This window comes from Parasteatoda tepidariorum, chromosome 2, assembly GCF_982258835.1.
Source record: "Parasteatoda tepidariorum strain Cologne lab strain chromosome 2, Ptep-v5.0, whole genome shotgun sequence".
In the NCBI taxonomy this organism is placed as follows: Eukaryota; Metazoa; Arthropoda; class Arachnida; order Araneae; family Theridiidae; genus Parasteatoda; species Parasteatoda tepidariorum.
Window position 1 is genome coordinate 96405244 of NC_141756.1, and position 17909 is coordinate 96423152.

A 17909-nucleotide genomic window follows, 5' to 3' on the forward strand; every position below is an offset into this window, starting at 1 on the left:
ATTTTATGTGCAATTAGATTTTGGGAGTAAAGAAAATGTGTCTTAAGTTTGTAAAAATTATTGTATGTCTTAAAAATCAGGGTTACCCCTCAAATTTGGAAAAAAAATTCCCTGTACATATTATACGCAATATATTAAGAGGAAACGACAATTACTGTACTCTTGTGTGAGCTATATTGGGCTAACTATATTTATTAGTTTTCATTGCTGGAAAAACAGCTGAACATACTTAAAAAATGCTAAACTAAATGAAATAGTTTAGTATAGCTGAAATATCACGGTTAAATATCCCATAGATTACGCTTTGAGTCGTCACCATCTTTTAAAAGACAAAAATAAGATACAAAATTCCCTGTATTTTTCCAGTTTGTTAAGGAAAAAAAAAAATTAAAATTCCCTGCATTTTCCCTGTCATTTTAGGTGATTTTCAAATTCTCTGTATTTTCCACATTTTCCCTGTGGAGTGGCAACCCTGGCCCTGAATATATTTCATAACCAACAGCAAAAATTGTTCCATTGACTTCAAATTAAGAAACAATTGAATTCTATATATATTTCTTAAGGAATATCAAGCATTAAAATCACCTAAATATGTGGACATATGAATGTAAAGAAATAACTATTTAATTGAAACTAATAAAATTCCTAGCTGCATTTAAGCAGTATAGCCACATCTTCAAAAGTATTATAAAATCAAATTTATTTCAGTGACCTGATATTCAAAAGCAAAAAATTTTGCAGTCACTATAGCAACGATTTTTGAACTTAAACATTTATCTTAATTGATAATAAAGAATTTAGTTTGATAAGATTTTTTTTAAATATGAGCAATGACAAAAATTTGTAGAATAATTTAAGCCTAAATAAAATTTGGTGACTGCAAAAAACCTTTTGTTTTTTTTTTCCTTCCCGTAATTATAAATAGATTTCTGGAACAAACAAAAATATTAATCAGAAAGAAAACTTAATAGTAAAAAAAAAAAAAAAAATACTTTTAGCTTTTTTATGATGCAGTTTGGTAAAAAGATTTTGTTTGGAATTAAAATCTATGAAGATTCGTGAAAATTTTCTTTATCTGAGAATTATTGAGGATGAGTACTGAAAATTATTGAGGATGAGTGCCATGGACAAAATTGTCCATGACACTCATGATGTGAGTTGACTATGTAAGAAATGGTAGGCATGAATATTCATTACAACTAAGAAAAAACTTGACATTCTAACTAAGGAAAGTTTTTCATTAAACAACGTGTAAATAAATTTCTTTTATCATTCAATATATTTCAAAATAATAAAAATTTCCTATTGAGTGGAAAAATAAAATAGTTATGTTTTTAACAGTTCCATAAAATGTTGAGTAAATGACAAGTATGCAAACAAGAAATTTCACAACATGTTTTGTTTGTAAAAAACTGGATGTCCAAAAAGCAGGTTCCAGAGATGCAATAAGAAAAAAAAATGTATTTTAGCATTAAACTTCTCTTTAAAAATACTTTTTTTTATATAAAAAAGAAGAATATATAGTATGAAAGTGCTAGCATACAGTAAAACGTGGAACAGCATCTATCTCGGAAATGTTAATAGCTAATGAAAACCACAATGCATTAAATCTCTACAATTTCTTCTAAATGTTTTAACAAACTCTTAGGACATCCAGTTAACCTCAAAACAAAACATATCTTTAAGGGAAAAATATACAGCAAAATTACAGGCTATATATTTTTTTTTCTTCACATAAAAAAGATACAGAAATTAAAACAATAATATTGTAAAGTTATATATATTTACAGGAAAAAAAAAAACATTTTCATTTAAAGTGATACATGAAAATGAAATATTTACAATAAACTCCCAAAATGAGGCAAAACCTTTTGTAACAAAATTTGCCCCATGATGAAAATTTAAAGACAAACAATGCCTGTTTTGAATTTCAGTTGATTGAAATTTTATTGTAATGAAAACAACAATATTGTGATATTGAACAACAGCCTTACATTTTGAAATTTACTTTATATTTGATTTTTAAAAAAATGCAGGTTTTAGATCAATTTTGTTTAATGTGAAATTTTATTAAAATGAAAACAGTTTCATAAAATGTAACTATAACTTTAGTCTTAGTTTAATTTTTATTTAAATCAAAAATGCACAATCATATTTAAGTTAAATTAAATAAAAAGAAGAAAATAAACTGTAATGAATGCAGCATTCTATTAATGCAACTAAGTTCATTGCTTTTATTTAACAGAAAAGGACTCCTTAACTGTTCAACATTTTTTCAAAAATTCTGAATCTAAGAGTTTTATGCAACTTTTTAGTGATTTATGGTATTAATGAATTTTTCTGTACAATAAACATTGAATGGAAAAGTTTTATAACTACACAATTTTAAATCAAAATATTGTTATAAGAAAAAATGCAAAATTGATTTGATTGCAAAACAAGATTAAATTTTATGTTTTTTTTTTAAAAACTTAAAGCATAAATCATTTCTTTAAAACTGTAAAAGAAATCAGTTTCTTATAACCGCTATGTTAACATAAAAATGAATGGACAAAAATTTATATCTAATATAAAAAAAGAACAAAAACAATGATTTGAATTTAAATCTTATACTTAGTTACTATTAAAAACAGTTCCAAAAAAAAGAAAATTTGTCTGAATAATAAAAATAAACAAGCTTAATTCATGCACAGAAAACTTACTTTTGTTTCAAATGGTAGGCTCGAAATGTAAAAAAAAAAAGTGTAGAAGGTAGGAAAAACTTTGAAATTAAATCTTTTTAAGGTCAAACCACTTTGTTTAAATATTTCAATGAATTTTTATAAACATAATAGATGTCAATCAAGGAAGCAAATATTTTTGACTGTCTCCTTTTTTAAGGCCAAGTTTCATTGGAAGTCTAATTTTGAATGTTAATTAAAAACTCGTACTCTGGGAGTGCACAAATGTTCTAACTCTAGAACTGCTTTTTTTTTAATGAATATGAGGGCCATCATGCAATCAAATTTATAATAATTTAATTACTAATTGGTTTAAAGGAATTATGCTAATTTATTTTATAAGGGAATGAATAGTTTTCTTTGAAATAAAATTAAATTACAATAAGCTTTAAAATAAAATAAAAAATTTCACTTTTCATAAATAACTTTCATCTTTAATTATTAAACAATCATTGGTTAACACAGTTTTGCTTATATTTGACTATAAAAAATTTTTCAAATGATCTGGTACTACATTTTCCCTTTCTAACCTTTCATTAGGATGTTTTATGGCAGTTCACTGAAATGAAATTGGGAAGGAAAAAAAAAAAAAAAACATTCCAACATTTTTTGCAGCATTATTAGCAACACTGAGTTTTTTAAGTTTGTCAGCAGTTTTAATTTTTTGGCTAGAAAAGAGAGGCCATGTCTAAACTATTACATGGTAACATTTGATTCACAAGCCATAGGTTGTGCACCTCGAATTTACACTTTACGATAACTTAGTTTTCACTTTATCTTCTACAACATTGAAATTAAAATCTAATTAAAAATACTTTTAGTAAAAAAATATTGTTTGTTGTTAATAAAGTTTAACGTATTATTCAAATTGAAAAATATTTACAATTTTTACATTGTTTAGTAATAGTAAGGTATTAAATCGGGCAAGAGATATTTAACTTTTAAGCACAGATCAGCATAGCACTGAGTTAGGATTAAATTCGTAAAAAATATCTTGATAGTTTAAAAAAAAAACTTCTGAAAGAAAATGAAATTAAGATTTAAAATTTTTTTCCCCAATGAGATAATAATGGGTAATCTCACTAAGATGTAAAATTTATACATTCCTGTAGAGCTATGCATGATCTTCGACATTAAAAAAAAAATTAAGAAATTCAGGCTAAAAAAATAGAGGCCAAAAGTATGTATAAAAGAAAAGGCAGACATTTAAATCAAGCTAGCTAAAAGAAATTTCCTTTATCGAGTCAATAAATTAAAATTCCTAATTTTTTTAAATATAATACTATTAATTACTAATTTTTCTAAGTTGGAAAAATATGATTTGCAACGGCCTCTAAAATTTTCTTAATATTTTTGATGCAATATCTTTTAAATAGTTTTGAAAGATTAACATAAAAATTGTGCAAAATGTAAATACATTATGTAAACATTTATTTAAAAAAGAAGAAAATTTTTTTTTTCGAGGTAATAATAAAATTATACACTATTTAACAACAAACATTTATGAAATATCAAAACAAGCACACATTTTTTATTTTTGTCCAAAAGAAAGAAAAAAAAACATTTTAATTTTTCACTTATCCAACTATCGAATGATGCAATAATGAAAAAAAAATCATTTATACAAATAAAATACACTCTTAGTTCAGACTTAAAATAATAATCCACAAATACATTGCAAGTATACGTCTTGAGAAAGCAAAACAAAAGTGTCATCAGTCATTTCCCTAGTCTTCAAAAAGTGTTTATAAAGTAAATAAATGGAACATTCTTCATGATTTCTTTGGAAAATATCTTCTTTTTGGCACAGTGCAAAAATAATTCCTCAGACTTTATCAACACACATGCGGGTCGATGGTTAAAAGTGTTATACAAACCACTCCTTTAAATAGGCTAATGCACAAGGAGCAGTTCAGAAAAAGGCATGAACTTTCAAGATTGTTCCAGTTCCATTTATCAATCAGTCTTTTGACAATAGAGTTCTTTTAAGGATTTTAATTCTTCAATCAAAGCTTTATTTTGATTTTCCAGCACAGCAACTCTGTTTTCTAAACATTTGATGTACTCTTTTTTCTTCCTTCGACATTCTTTAGCTGCCTCTCTATAGAAACAACAAAACCACATTAAGTAACTAAAATAAAATCCAAAAAGACTCAAGAAAAATCTAAAGAGCATGTTTATATTGGGTACCTCATTAAAAAGAAATAATTCAGCACTAGTTTATGAGCTATTTTATTTTATAACCATTGTTGAACAGCCAACCCAATTTTGAGCTTACAACTACCAATGTTCAAGCTTGCAACCTTGTAATTCTGAACACCATTCAGAAGACAAGGGAACTCCTGGATCAAGTATTGGAAAAATTTGGCCTTCTTGTCACACTTTTTGATGGAACTAACCAAAATTTTTGTTACATGGAGAGGAAAACCACGGAAACCTTTTATGATTAGCTAGACTGCAAAGGGATGCTAACCCATGATCAGAGCTGCCAACTTTCTATGCATTTTGTAAAAATTTATTAAAGTGGTAGAGTATGTTTTAATGTATTATTTTTTATTCATTCATGGTGAGGTAGTCGGAAAGCTTTGGTTTTTAAATATCTGCCATTCAATAAAATATTTTGCAAAAAGCTTAGTAGTTGGCAGGAGGAATATCTACACCGGCACTGTGGTGCGTACAAGAAGGGTGTGGCATTATTATTGGCCAGCCATCGCTTTTATACGAACCAGGGTCACCTAACTGGGGGCTTTTTTTAAAATTTTATAACCGTCGTTGAACAGCCGACCCAATTTTATGGGTTTTACGACTACTAATGTTCAACTCCATAGCCCTGTAGTTTTGAACCCAATCCAGAAGACAAGGGAACTCCTGGAATGAGTATTGAGAGAAATTTTGCCTTTGTGGAGGACTTTTTGATGGAGCTAACCCGCATTTGCGTTACATGGAGTGGAAGACAACGAGAACCTCCCACGGTTAACCTGACAGCAAGGGGACCAACCCATGATTCGTCTACCACTGAGGATATTTCACATCAGCACTGTGGTCGGTGCAAGCCGGATTCGAACCCGGTTCATGCTCTATCCCCTGAATATTAAGAAACTAAGAGGGTTAGCCCCCTGATCCCTAATGTTCACCAATCCCTGGAACTGTGAAAGTACATACAGGAAGAAGGGGTTTGTCCGGGCTTTTGAATCCGACCTTACTTCACTCATTCAATGGATAGTCAATCTTTGTATACTTTTATGAAGACCAAAGTATTGAATAAATAGTCCATATAACTTTTCTCTGTACAAAATTATAAATATATATATTTTGATATTAATTTGAAATTGCAAACAGTTTACATATTTTTCTTAACTTCACAATTCTAAATTTAGGTGTTCAAAAGCACAAGAGATATAAGTAAGTCATTTATTTTATCACAGAGCTGTAAAATATATAAGAACCAAAGAAGAGTAAGTAAAATAAGTAAAGTCCTAAAAAAAGGTTAAAATTTAAGTTATGATTGAAATAACACTTTATGTTGAATCCAATGCTAACAATTCAAATTTCTCTGAGGCAATTCTTAACCACTCAATTTCATTTTTCTTACGGACACATTTCTAAATTTCAGTGTGCAGACACACAGCAAAAATTTGAAACTGTATAGAAAATCTTACGTCTCTACAAAAATGCACAGAATGAAAAAAGTTTTGGAGCACGAAAAATAAACTTTCGGCAATCTTATCTTTATACAAAACTTATTACTGAAATGAAGCAAAAACTTGTACAGAGAAGTATTGTACATTCAGAGAAGTATTTCATTCCTACATGCTATAAGTAAACTAGTTTTACTTGATATAATAGTACCAAAATAAACAAAAATATAACAGAGACACTAAATTATAACCGTAGATTGTCCACTATCCCAATCTTCAGTATCAACAGACTGTTTCTCTAAAGTGTTAACTTATAATTTGGCTTGTTTCAGATTTTCGTAGCCCATTCGATATAATGTAAAGTTACTTTTTAAATATTTTCTCTTATTTGTCACTAATGTATGAGCCTAGTATTAGTTAATTAGTTACTCTGTTACTATAATTAGAATACAAATACATTAAATAAAAGCATATTTTAAATCACATTTTTTATTATTATATCAGGTTATTGCAATTTTAATATCAAACAATTAACATTTATTGATTACATTCCACACAATGCACAGATATATAGTCATAAACAGTTTCTTACATTTTATTACTTAAAAGTGTAATGTGTAGTGTCTGTAATTACAGGCTACAAAATATGCTGCTTTAAAAAATTTATGAAATGCCCCTTAAATATATTTTAACTTTCACATGTTACAAAATTTGTTTTATAAATTAAATTCGTGTCTGAGTTGGAGTTTACCTTGTAAAAAATTAGTGTAATTTAACTTTGTATATTAAAGTCACCTCTTCCAAAATTAATACTTTTATAAGACTGAAGATTTGTAATTCAAATAAGAAAAACTAGTTTTATGATAATTCATTTACCTGTTTTTTAAAAGTCGGAGTTCACGTTTTCGAGATGCTTCTTCAGCTAATTGTTGGGGATTCTGAATGGTCTGAATGTTGGAAACCACGTTCTGTGTGAGACCAGAAGTCGGTGAAGCTCCAGTCCTTATTTGATATGCCTGAAGATCGGCAGCAGATACTGTCACTAATTTGAAGGAAAAAGTATATAACATCAGATAATTGTCAATCATAAAAACTAATCTATAATGTAGGACAGATTAGTGTTTTTATATAAATTATCTCAAATATTTATTCTATTTTCTTCAGCCTAACTGACAATCTGAGAATTAACAAATTTTATCAAACTATAAAGAAAGAAAAATTAGCACAAAATAACAACACCTATTGTTAGTAAAAAGAGAAGCATATTTTTTTCTGGTCAAATATTTATTTGTATCCATTATAGAGCATAATAATCGATCAGTATATAATTTCTGTCACTTTTTAAGACAAGGACCTTGGTGCCTCTCTAAAAAAAATTTCAAGACAGAACTTATTTTTTACCAACTAATACGATCTAGCGCTGTTTACCAGAATTTTCAGAATTCTCAGAAATTTTCCTTTCATTTTCTTAATTTATTTTTTCACAGCAAACAAGATAAAAATATTAGTTAACCTTGTAGATCTTTTTGCACCAATCATTGGATAATAAACCACAAATTTTTTATGAAGTTATTCATATTTACTTTTCTTCCCTTTCATCATTATTTATTCCTTGTCCTATCTCTATACATTTAAAAAAATAAATAATCTTAACTTTGTTCAGCATTTCAAAACGTAAGGTAAAAATGAAAACTTAAAGAAATTTAGATACAATAATAGAACAAATTTTTCTTTAAACAAGCAGGCAGTAAAGTTCAATAAACCTCATTCTTTCATTGCAGAGCGACATCATTACTGGATCACTTAGCAATAATTATGAAAAATAACAGTTTTCATTAAAATGTAATATTTGTATAAAATTAACTAGAAAAATAATAGAAAATGTTTGTACAAAATTAATATTTTTTTAAGGAAAGGACATTTTAATTTTAAGAACAAATAGAAAAAGAGATTAATTGATAAAATTTAGTCTCATAATTTTTTTTTTCTAGACTTATTTTCTAGACTTTTTTTCTAGACCCAGGGAAAAGGCAAGCCTATCCCAGCTTTTACAAATGCGCTGTTATTACTTATTCATTGTTTTTTAAAAAGAGGCTAAGAAATTAATCTATATGATTCTAATCCTTCTTTTTTAACATTTTAGATAATAAAATAAATATAATCTTTTAAAAAACAGAAAGAAAATACATAAAATATAAAAATGGGAATTTAAATACAAAACACCTAATTAACATAATTAAAAATAAGAACATTTACTAATGTAACTCAACAAAAGTAAATTAGGGACAGATCCCTTAGTAAGCAACTTAGTAAATTCCTTATTGTCAGCATCTAATCCTAATCTTTGTCAGTTAAGAGATTTAAATTTTATCAATTATCAAAGCATGTAAATATAGTGCTTACCTCATAAAATATTAATATAAATGTACTAAAAATTTTCTATAAAAGAACAATTAAAAAGGAAGCAAATATAAAATAAATTAGCCAAAGATTAAATTGTTTAAAAATTCAAATTCCCAGACCTTATTCTTTTTTAATCAACAGATTTAAAGTTTTATTTGACTCAAACATTTGCTTAGTTATTAATAAAAATTCAGAAATGTCATTATTTTTTAGCATTCTTAGACATACACAAGAAAGACTTCAATAATAATAAATAATTGAAAATTATAAAATGTTAAAAATAATTAATAAAGCTATGATAAGAAGACGCATGAATAACAGTAACAATAAGGATATAGAGAAGCAAAATATTCTCCCTAGATATAAATAAAACTAAACTAAATTCAGTGGCGCGACAGCTCATAGAGGGCCAAGGTCTACTGTGCTCATCTCAGTTTTCTTGACCTTGGGCTATAGGGTGCAGGAGTAGATGTTCCGGAGGTCAGCCGAACGCGGAACCCCCAGTGTTTAGTTCCCAAGTATGCTTGGTACTCATTTATCGACCCACTGAAGGGATGAAAGGCTGAGTCAACCTTGCCTGGCCCGAGGATCGAACCAGGGACCTGTGGCACGACAGCGCTACCGCTCAGTCACCGGGCGTAGATATAAATAAACGGTTCAATATTTTATACTAATGTCTTTTTCCTACTTTTAAAACAGTTAGTTGTAAATTTCTTAAAAAATTAAAGCTAAATATAACTTAAGATCAAAATTTGATTTTGGCATTTATGATAATGCTAATCTATATCATTGAAGATAACTGCCAGGCGGAGGCAGGCCTGGAGGAAGTTGATTGAGAAGGCCAGGGCCCACCCAGGGCTGTCGTGCCATTGAGGAAGGAAGGATATCATTAAAATAGCTATGCACCTAATGAATATTTTCACCAGGGGTGTAAAATATGTCCGATCACCTGAACGAGGTTTCAGGGAAAATTTGAATGGTCCTGGGGAAGTTTTTGGCCTAAACAAGTAAAATTGAATCAGCTGCAATTTGTTTTTGTACAAAAAATTGTCATTTTGAAAATTATAAATGATTACTTTCTGAATACACTTAGATTTCTATTACTTTTTATACATACGCAAGTTTATTCTAGAATTGTTTAAAATCATAGAAAATTTTCTTCTTTGTTCAAAAAATAAACAATACAAAGTTTAAATTCTAAATACGTTTGGAAAAAGATATTATTGCTGAAATAGAAGAAAAAAAATTCGCCATAATTTAGGAGGAAATTTCAAATCAAGAATTGTGTTCAATAAAAAAGATAAGGTTTTGAGAATTTTCTGCATCTTTGTCTTTCACCTACCAATTTTTAGTGATCTTTACAGCTTTATAGGCATAGTAAGTTTTATAAATCCTGAATACTGATATTACACACTATAATACTTATACACTTCTTTCTCTATATTGAACATTTTAATAAAGATTCTAAATAAATTATATGTTTTCATTCGACATAATTATCATACAATAATATCTTATTATAAAATTTGACGCAATAAAAATATTATCTTTAAATAAAACTATCACAATAAAATTATTTTCATACAATATAAATCATTTCATTACAAAGTTTAACAGAAATATTCATTTTTTCAAAACAAAAAATTGCAGTGATAATAACAAATTCATAATTAGTACTTTGTGTAAAATATAATACATGGTTATTTAATGACAATAAACAATAACAAATAATATCAAAGATTAATAAAATAAGTACCTGGAACAAAAAACTGTCCATCTTGCCCTTGAGTATACTGTACAATAGCACTTCCACTTCCAGTATTTGTCATAGTTAGCGTTTGCAAGCCTTGTATTCCACTATCTTGTGTAGCGGTAGCTAATTGGATGGCTGAAAATAAATGTTATCTTAACATTAATAAAAGTATACAAAAATTTGTAAAAGGGGAAAAAAAAAAAAAAAAAAAAACTAAATTTCTCATCAGTTGGAAATTGAGACAAAATTTCATAATCAAATAAAAATTTCACCGCAAATTTAAATAATAAATTATTTAAAGATAATCCACAAATCTAATAATTATCAAATCTAGATATACAGGGTGGTCGCAAACACTCAAGAAAAATATTTTCTGTTTTATTTTAAGTTTCATTCGTATGCATTAAATAGATAACAAAAAACTCAAACATGCCATTAAGGTTGAAAAGACATATTTTAGAAAAATAAAATTATTGCAAGAATACTTGTTTGGGAAAAAAATTATTGGACTTTTAGATACTACCTTAAACTCAAAGCAATTCATTTTTCAAACCTTTTTGCATGTTTTAGTAAATTCTTTAATTTTTCCAAATTGATTTCAAATAATTCACTTTTCCTTGCTCTGTACTGTACCAAACTGATACAGGTGCGTAGCCAAATCTTTCAACAAAAAATAAGCAACTTTTAAGTACTTTTTAAGCACTATATACATTAACAAAATGAAAAATAGATTTCAAACACTTTTTAGGATCATGATAAAATAACTTGTTTCTGATAAAGAATTTTTTTTTCTTTATTACATTAGCCACCATAAAAAGATTGAGAGATTTTTCAGCTCTATTTATGAGGGTGAGAAATGAAACCTGAAATTAAGAATATCTTGCAAAATGCAGCAGAGTTGCTCATGAGAGTGCAAGAATCTTACCAAACCCAGCTCAGTATATGTACATGCGGACCTGCAAGTATTTCATAAAACATGCAAAATGATAGGTGTTTTCATATGCTATGAACCGAAGGTACGACAAAATGCATCATGTATGAATGAATCGCGAAAAAGTTTAATAAAACAATGTGAAAACCACGCTTTTGCTTAATATATTGCGAAAATTGATATGGTGAAGAAAAAAATCTCATTTTCGAAAAGCGAAAATTAAGAGCTTTGTGATATTATATCAGACTCAGACAATTAGAAATTTTAAATATGTTAAATGAAAAAAAAAAAAAAAAAACATAGAAATTATATAAAATTTGTGTATTGCACATTATTAAATGATCAGATCAAAACATATAAGTGTATCAGTGTTTTATTTTCAGTTTTAAAAAATAGCTCATCACATTAAAAATGGAAATCGGATGAAGATTCCTAATGTCAAAGGAAAAAAAAAAAACTCAATAACCTGTAATCATTTCATTATCTGAATTTTGTTTACGGTGAAGGTGTCTAGTTAGTGTTTGTAGTGAATTATTACTTCAATATATGTAATTTCAAATTACTATACACAATACTTCAGTTTTGTATTCTGAATAATAGTAAAAGTTAAATTAGTGAAAAAAAAAAGTTTACATTTTTTCTTAGTGCATCAATAAATTTATTGTAAGAATGATATTTTTTAGATGTTGTGCAGGGTTGCAAAAAACCCACCTGCCCAATAAAACCCGCCCAGGTTTTACTGGGTAAAATCCACTCTGAAAAACCCACCCTAAAGTGGGTTTTTCTAAGATTGATTTCTTTTTTCATCCTCTGTTATATTAAAGAGCTATTCTATTGAAATATATATGTAGTCTAGCCTAAAAAAAATTAACCTACAGTGAAGAAACTAATTGTGTTGGAGACTGAAGAGTCACCTTGCTGGCTAGATTTGACTGTATGGCCATTGATTCGCTTTCTATGCAAATAAAAAATTTTCCTCAAACATTTTTTAAGATTAAAATATAAATAAAAAGTAAACCTGTGTTAAAATAAGTTTCAAATGTGTGATGTATGTGAGTACATATAACATTTTGTATTGTGATATCAGAAGAAACTTTTTTCAGACTTTCACATCAATTTATTTGTATTAATTATCTATATGAAGTCAATTTATAAAATTAAACTTAATTATTAATATTAAAATAAGCTTTTTTAAAATAAGGTACTTATCCCTGCCCTCTCTTTTGAAAAAGCCCCCCCCCCATAAAAACATGAAAAACCCAGAAAAGCCCAATAAAACCCACCTGGGTTGGTTTAATTTTTTTTTTTTTTTTACAAAAACCCGGGTTTTTGCAACCCTGATGTTGTGTCAACACAATTCAGAAATGGGTTAAACCTCTCTGCTAATATACTTTTTAATCACAAATCAATTATAAAAATCTATATTAAAAGGCTTCTTAAACAAAAATCTACAATCTCTAACCCTTGACAACGTTTAGAAAGTTCACCTTTCGGCAGTCAGATGGCATACATACATGTGCAAAAAAAGTCATTTATATAGTTAACACACAAGAAATTAGAAAGTTACGATTACAGAGTCAATACAACTTATAGTACCTTTAAGCAATCCTGTTGTGGAGTACTGTGTGCCACCAACAGTGATTGTACTAGCACCACTGTCCTGTTCTTGACTAGAGTCTGTCATAGTGTGGTCTGAGGATTCTTCTTTTAGTACAGCAGTAGGTGCACCTGTTAGGGTTGCTCCATGAGCTTCTGTCGCAGAAAGCTCGTTTAAGATTTTGCGGTAGGAGGGTCTTCGGGCAAGAATTTCACGTCTTTTCTTTGGATCTTCAGAGGATACTAAAGTAACGGTGCCACCATCCTCATCCTTTGCAGTTGTTATTAACTATAAAAAAATTTAACTCAAATGTGAATAAATTACTAAATAAAAGGAAGAAAAAAATACAGAAGGCTAAAAAAGACTATACTCCATGTTATTCTTTTCTCAAAAATAACAAATTAACTTTTTAACATAACTGAATAACACATGATGCTATATACTATATCCAATTATCAGGAAAAAGCATTGAATATTATCTACATTAGATCTAGTACTAATTAACATGGATAAGTATTCTAATTTAAAAAAATGCGAACATGCAGCTAGAGTATGAAACATAAGAGATAAATATCATTAAGTATAAAATTTTCTACTGAAATAAGAACTACCATCTCACAATTATATCAAAAACTTACAATATACAGCCCAGGGCTCGAAAAAACTCAGAAATTTTACCCGTCCCCGAGAACGGCTAGTCCAACAATATTAACCTTTGAAACTAACCCGTCGCTTCTAAATAAGTAAAAATATAATTTTCTCTTATTTGTTGCAAACATTTATATAATTGCACAATGAATTAGTAGACAATTACAAACACTAGGATTACATTATACAGTAATAAAAGATGTACTAGGTTACTAATAGTAACCTAGTATTTCTTTTATGAAATAATTTATTTCTTTTAAGAAATAATTTAAATGACAAAGGTCAAGTTATCTGGAATGTCAATTTATTCGATTTTACTGCGTTTTTGAAATTAATCAAATATGACGTTTGCCAGTCCGCAATCAAGCCAATGATTTACAGAGATTTCTGCACAGAAATCTGAAAGGGGTTTTCCATTTAGGTAGATGTTCATAATTGCGTTTAACGCTTCTTGTTTATGACCAGTACGTAATGTGTTTTTTTTAACACAGACGTCAAAAGCTGGGCAGTACGTGATCAGAGGAATTGAACTAGTAACAATATAAAATTACTTAAAAATGATTTAAAATTTTTTTTAAAAATATTGTAAAAATAATTTGAAGGAATTGTTAATTCCTTCGTTAGATGTCCAAATGCACATGCACAGAGCAACTTTTCTTCTGTTTACCGACTATGTGAGCATGCGCATTTGGTCTGACGAAAGAAGTAACGAGATTTCTAGATTAGAGGGTCATTTTAGAAGTGAGGCACTAGAGTTTTGTAAGATAACAAAAATTGAAAATGTATCACGAGCATTAACGGGAAAACAGGCGGACGTCGGATTCGAGAAATTCGTTGTCCGCGGGGAATTTTTGACCGCCGAGGACGGGCGGACATACTGTTTTTCGAGCCCTGATACAGCCAAACACATGAGTTCATGGACAACTCCTTAATTGTCAAGTAACATTGAACTAGTTTAAACAAAAATTTCTCTGCATAACATTGCTTTTTAATTAAATGTAATATAGTTACAGGATAAGGTTGAGTCCTGGAACATAAAGATCTGATTAATAGTTGCTTTTTTTGTGTACTGAAAATTTAGCTACTCAGGAAACTGAAATTTTCCTCAGCTTTAAAAATACTTATTTCTGTAGCAGCCAAGTATAATTGTGATATTTTCATTACCAAAGCTGATAAAGGTGGGCAGATCAGTATTTCTCAACAAATCTGATTACCATAATTTTGTTGAGAAAACGTTAGCCTCTGGCCATAACAATATTTTAAAGCCTGGCCCTACACTTTCTCTTTCTACTGCAATTAAGAAAAAAATAAAAAAATTCTTGTATTCTTTCGGACCACACTAAACGTAATGACATTTCTTTTATTCCAATTATATTACTTTAAATTGTATACTGATTAATTCAAACTAGATTGATAGCAATGAGATTCCAAAAACTAAAATTCTGTTTGTCTCTAACCGTGATAATATAGGATATTACCTGTACAGGATGAACACTAGCATCACCGTCAGTACTGTGTATCACTGATCCAGTTCCAGTCAATTTATTGAGTAAAATGACATTTTTTGGTAGCTAAAAATTGAAAATAATAATTAATTAAGCACATGAAAATTCAAAGAAACTGTCTTAACAATAATAGTTTATAATAAAAAAAGAGTTAATATAATACTGTTAGGGCAAAACAGACTAACAGAACTAAAATATCAATATACTGTTTGTACAGTATAATCCAATAATAAAATGTTTATGTTAACCTTTGATTTGCTTTTTATTAGTCAACTAGCATATTTATACAAGATTATGATTTTTTTATGTTTTACATAAATTTTTAATTTTAAAAACTTGAAAATGTAAGAAAAGATAACCTGTTGACTAGAGGAAGATGGAAGTATTTAAATACTCAATTGTAGCGTCAACAATATAACTAATTTTTTATTTATTTAAAAAGTAAAATGCATTTCAAGACTGAACTTGCTTTTTGACCAACTAACACAGTGTCAAGCTATTTTGAATTGTTCAGAAATATATAGCTCACTTTCCATGAGAATGGCCCACTATTATAGCAAAAATAGATTATTTTTTTCTTAAATAAAAAATATTATTTTTTTTACATCAATTGCTAAAGCCCACTACAATTTTTTTTCTTGGAGCCGTGCATATTTTTACTCATTTTACACTTCATCATTAATGCTTTGTCTTAGATCAATAAATTTGATATTTTTTTAAAAAAAATTTAAATTTAACTTTGCCCACTGTCTCAAAATGTTGGGGAAAAAATACAAACTCAAGCAGATTTAGATTCAACAATATTTTGTTTAGACAAGCATATGTTGAAAGTCAATCAATCCCATTCTTTCATTGCGATGTGACATTATTACTAAGGGATTTTGTTGGAGATCTGCTGCTTTTTAGCACATTTTTTTCAAAGAAGTCTTTTCAATTTAGAATTAAAAATATTTGTGTTTTCTTTTAGTAGTATTGTAATTTTCAAATTTGGTTTTTGCTGCATTTTGCGCTTTTTCTTACTTGAAAAATTTAAATTGATTAAATTTCTAGCTTTAGGTGTTTTCTAAATATTTTAAAACGTCAAAGGGGTTTTGTTGAAGATCTGCTGCTTTTTAGCGCATTTTTTTCAAAGAAGTTTTTTCTATTTAGAATTAAAAATATTTGTGTTTTCTTTTAGTATAGCGACATTATTACTTAATCATTTTGCAATAATTATAAAAAGAAAAGAAAAAAACATTTTCATAAATAGCAATAATTTATTTCAATTATTATTGCATTTTTAAAGAAAAAGTTAAACTTGCAAATGAAAACTTAATTTGGAGAACAAATTAAAAATAAACATTTAATGGGGGACAGAAAATCATTCCATTGCTTACTTTTCTTAAGACTGATTTCAGTCCTCAAGACTGAAGAGGGGTACTTATGTTTTTAGGTTCAGAATTTCATTTTGTATGCCATAAAATGCAACTGTTTCAAACATTTTCAAGATTGACCCCTGCTACTATACCTGAACGGACTGAAGAGTTGTTCCACCCGGGGCTTGTATCACAGATTGTTGGTTAGGACCAGGTTGAATCACTGACTGCACATGGACAGGTTGGTTCTGAAGGGCAACATGGACAATGGAAACACCTCCACCTGCCTGGGGGACAGCTATAGCCTGCGTATTTTGCTAGAAAAAATAGAAGTACATATTAGCATCATGGAATAAAAATGAGATATCTTCATAATATATATATATAAAATCAATTAAAATAACGACTTAATATATAACAGGAATTAATAAGCAAAGCATTTTCAGAAGAACATGATCACATTGAAATGATTAATATATTAATTTTGCAAGCTAAATAAAAAATGTGGTATGCTAAGCTTTAAAATTTGACACAATCTACAAACTATATAGCTGTAAAATTATTTATCCCTCACAAAGACTTATGAGATATATTTTATTTTATTACACATCAATCTGAATAATCACAGTTTAAGTGATTCTAATTCTAGATTTGAAGTTGCAACCTTTGTTGTTCCACTTGATGGACCCACTTAAGGCATGCAGATTAATTACTTACTATAAATATGTTTTTCGCATAAATTTTAAACTTTTTTGATGCTATGATCTTAATACCATGCTTTAATCTAATCCAATTTGTGTTGTGAATATTGGTAAAAGTAAAAAAAAGTATATAGATAAAAGGTTCTTTGACTAAGTTTGAAAAATAAAACATAAATCTAAAAATAATTCGAAATAAAAGGATTGAGCAATATTCACAGAGGATCCATCGTACTAAAAATAGGGCAATGCCCATCATAAGGCGCTGATCATTGGACCTCTTCCTGTTTGTTTGTTCAAAATAAAAACATTCAATAAGAAAAATAACTTTGAATACATAATAATCAAGTCCTTAATACATAAAACCATTTCAAGTTAGTGTAAACCTTTATGGAATTAAGAGGTCAGGCTAAGATCTAATACCTATTAGCTGTAATCAAATCTCAGACATGTAATAACAATACTTTACATTAAACCAATTTGACACTACTGTACATGCAAAAGAATTTATTATTTTATAATCCGCTGCATAAAATGCTAAGGTAGGTTAGATTAAATTATATTTGAATTAAATTGCTGGTCAAAGATTTATAACAATTTAGTACATTTAATTATTTTAACAAAATAATAAGAATAAAATTAGTCATAATTGTAGAAATAA

General features: G+C 28.2%; 1 protein-coding gene across 9 annotated transcripts in view; it reads right to left on the reverse strand.

Annotated features, from left to right (window-relative positions):
- Nucleotides 1-4324: 4324 nt before the first annotated feature.
- The window catches only part of LOC107438159 (cyclic AMP-dependent transcription factor ATF-1), a 49755-nt gene continuing 36170 nt past the window's right edge, over nt 4325-17909 (reverse strand). For all 9 annotated transcript variants that reach the window (XM_043044979.3, XM_071177871.2, XM_087157791.1 and 6 more), the window contains 6 exons: nt 16703-16867; nt 15169-15261; nt 13042-13330; nt 10518-10649; nt 7235-7400; nt 4325-4821 (listed from right to left, as the gene is read on the reverse strand). In XM_043044979.3, coding sequence (XP_042900913.2) covers nt 4677-4821; nt 7235-7400; nt 10518-10649; nt 13042-13330; nt 15169-15261; nt 16703-16867 — 990 coding nt within the window. In that variant the 3' untranslated portion in view covers nt 4325-4676. The remainder of the gene's footprint in view (nt 4822-7234; nt 7401-10517; nt 10650-13041; nt 13331-15168; nt 15262-16702; nt 16868-17909) is intronic.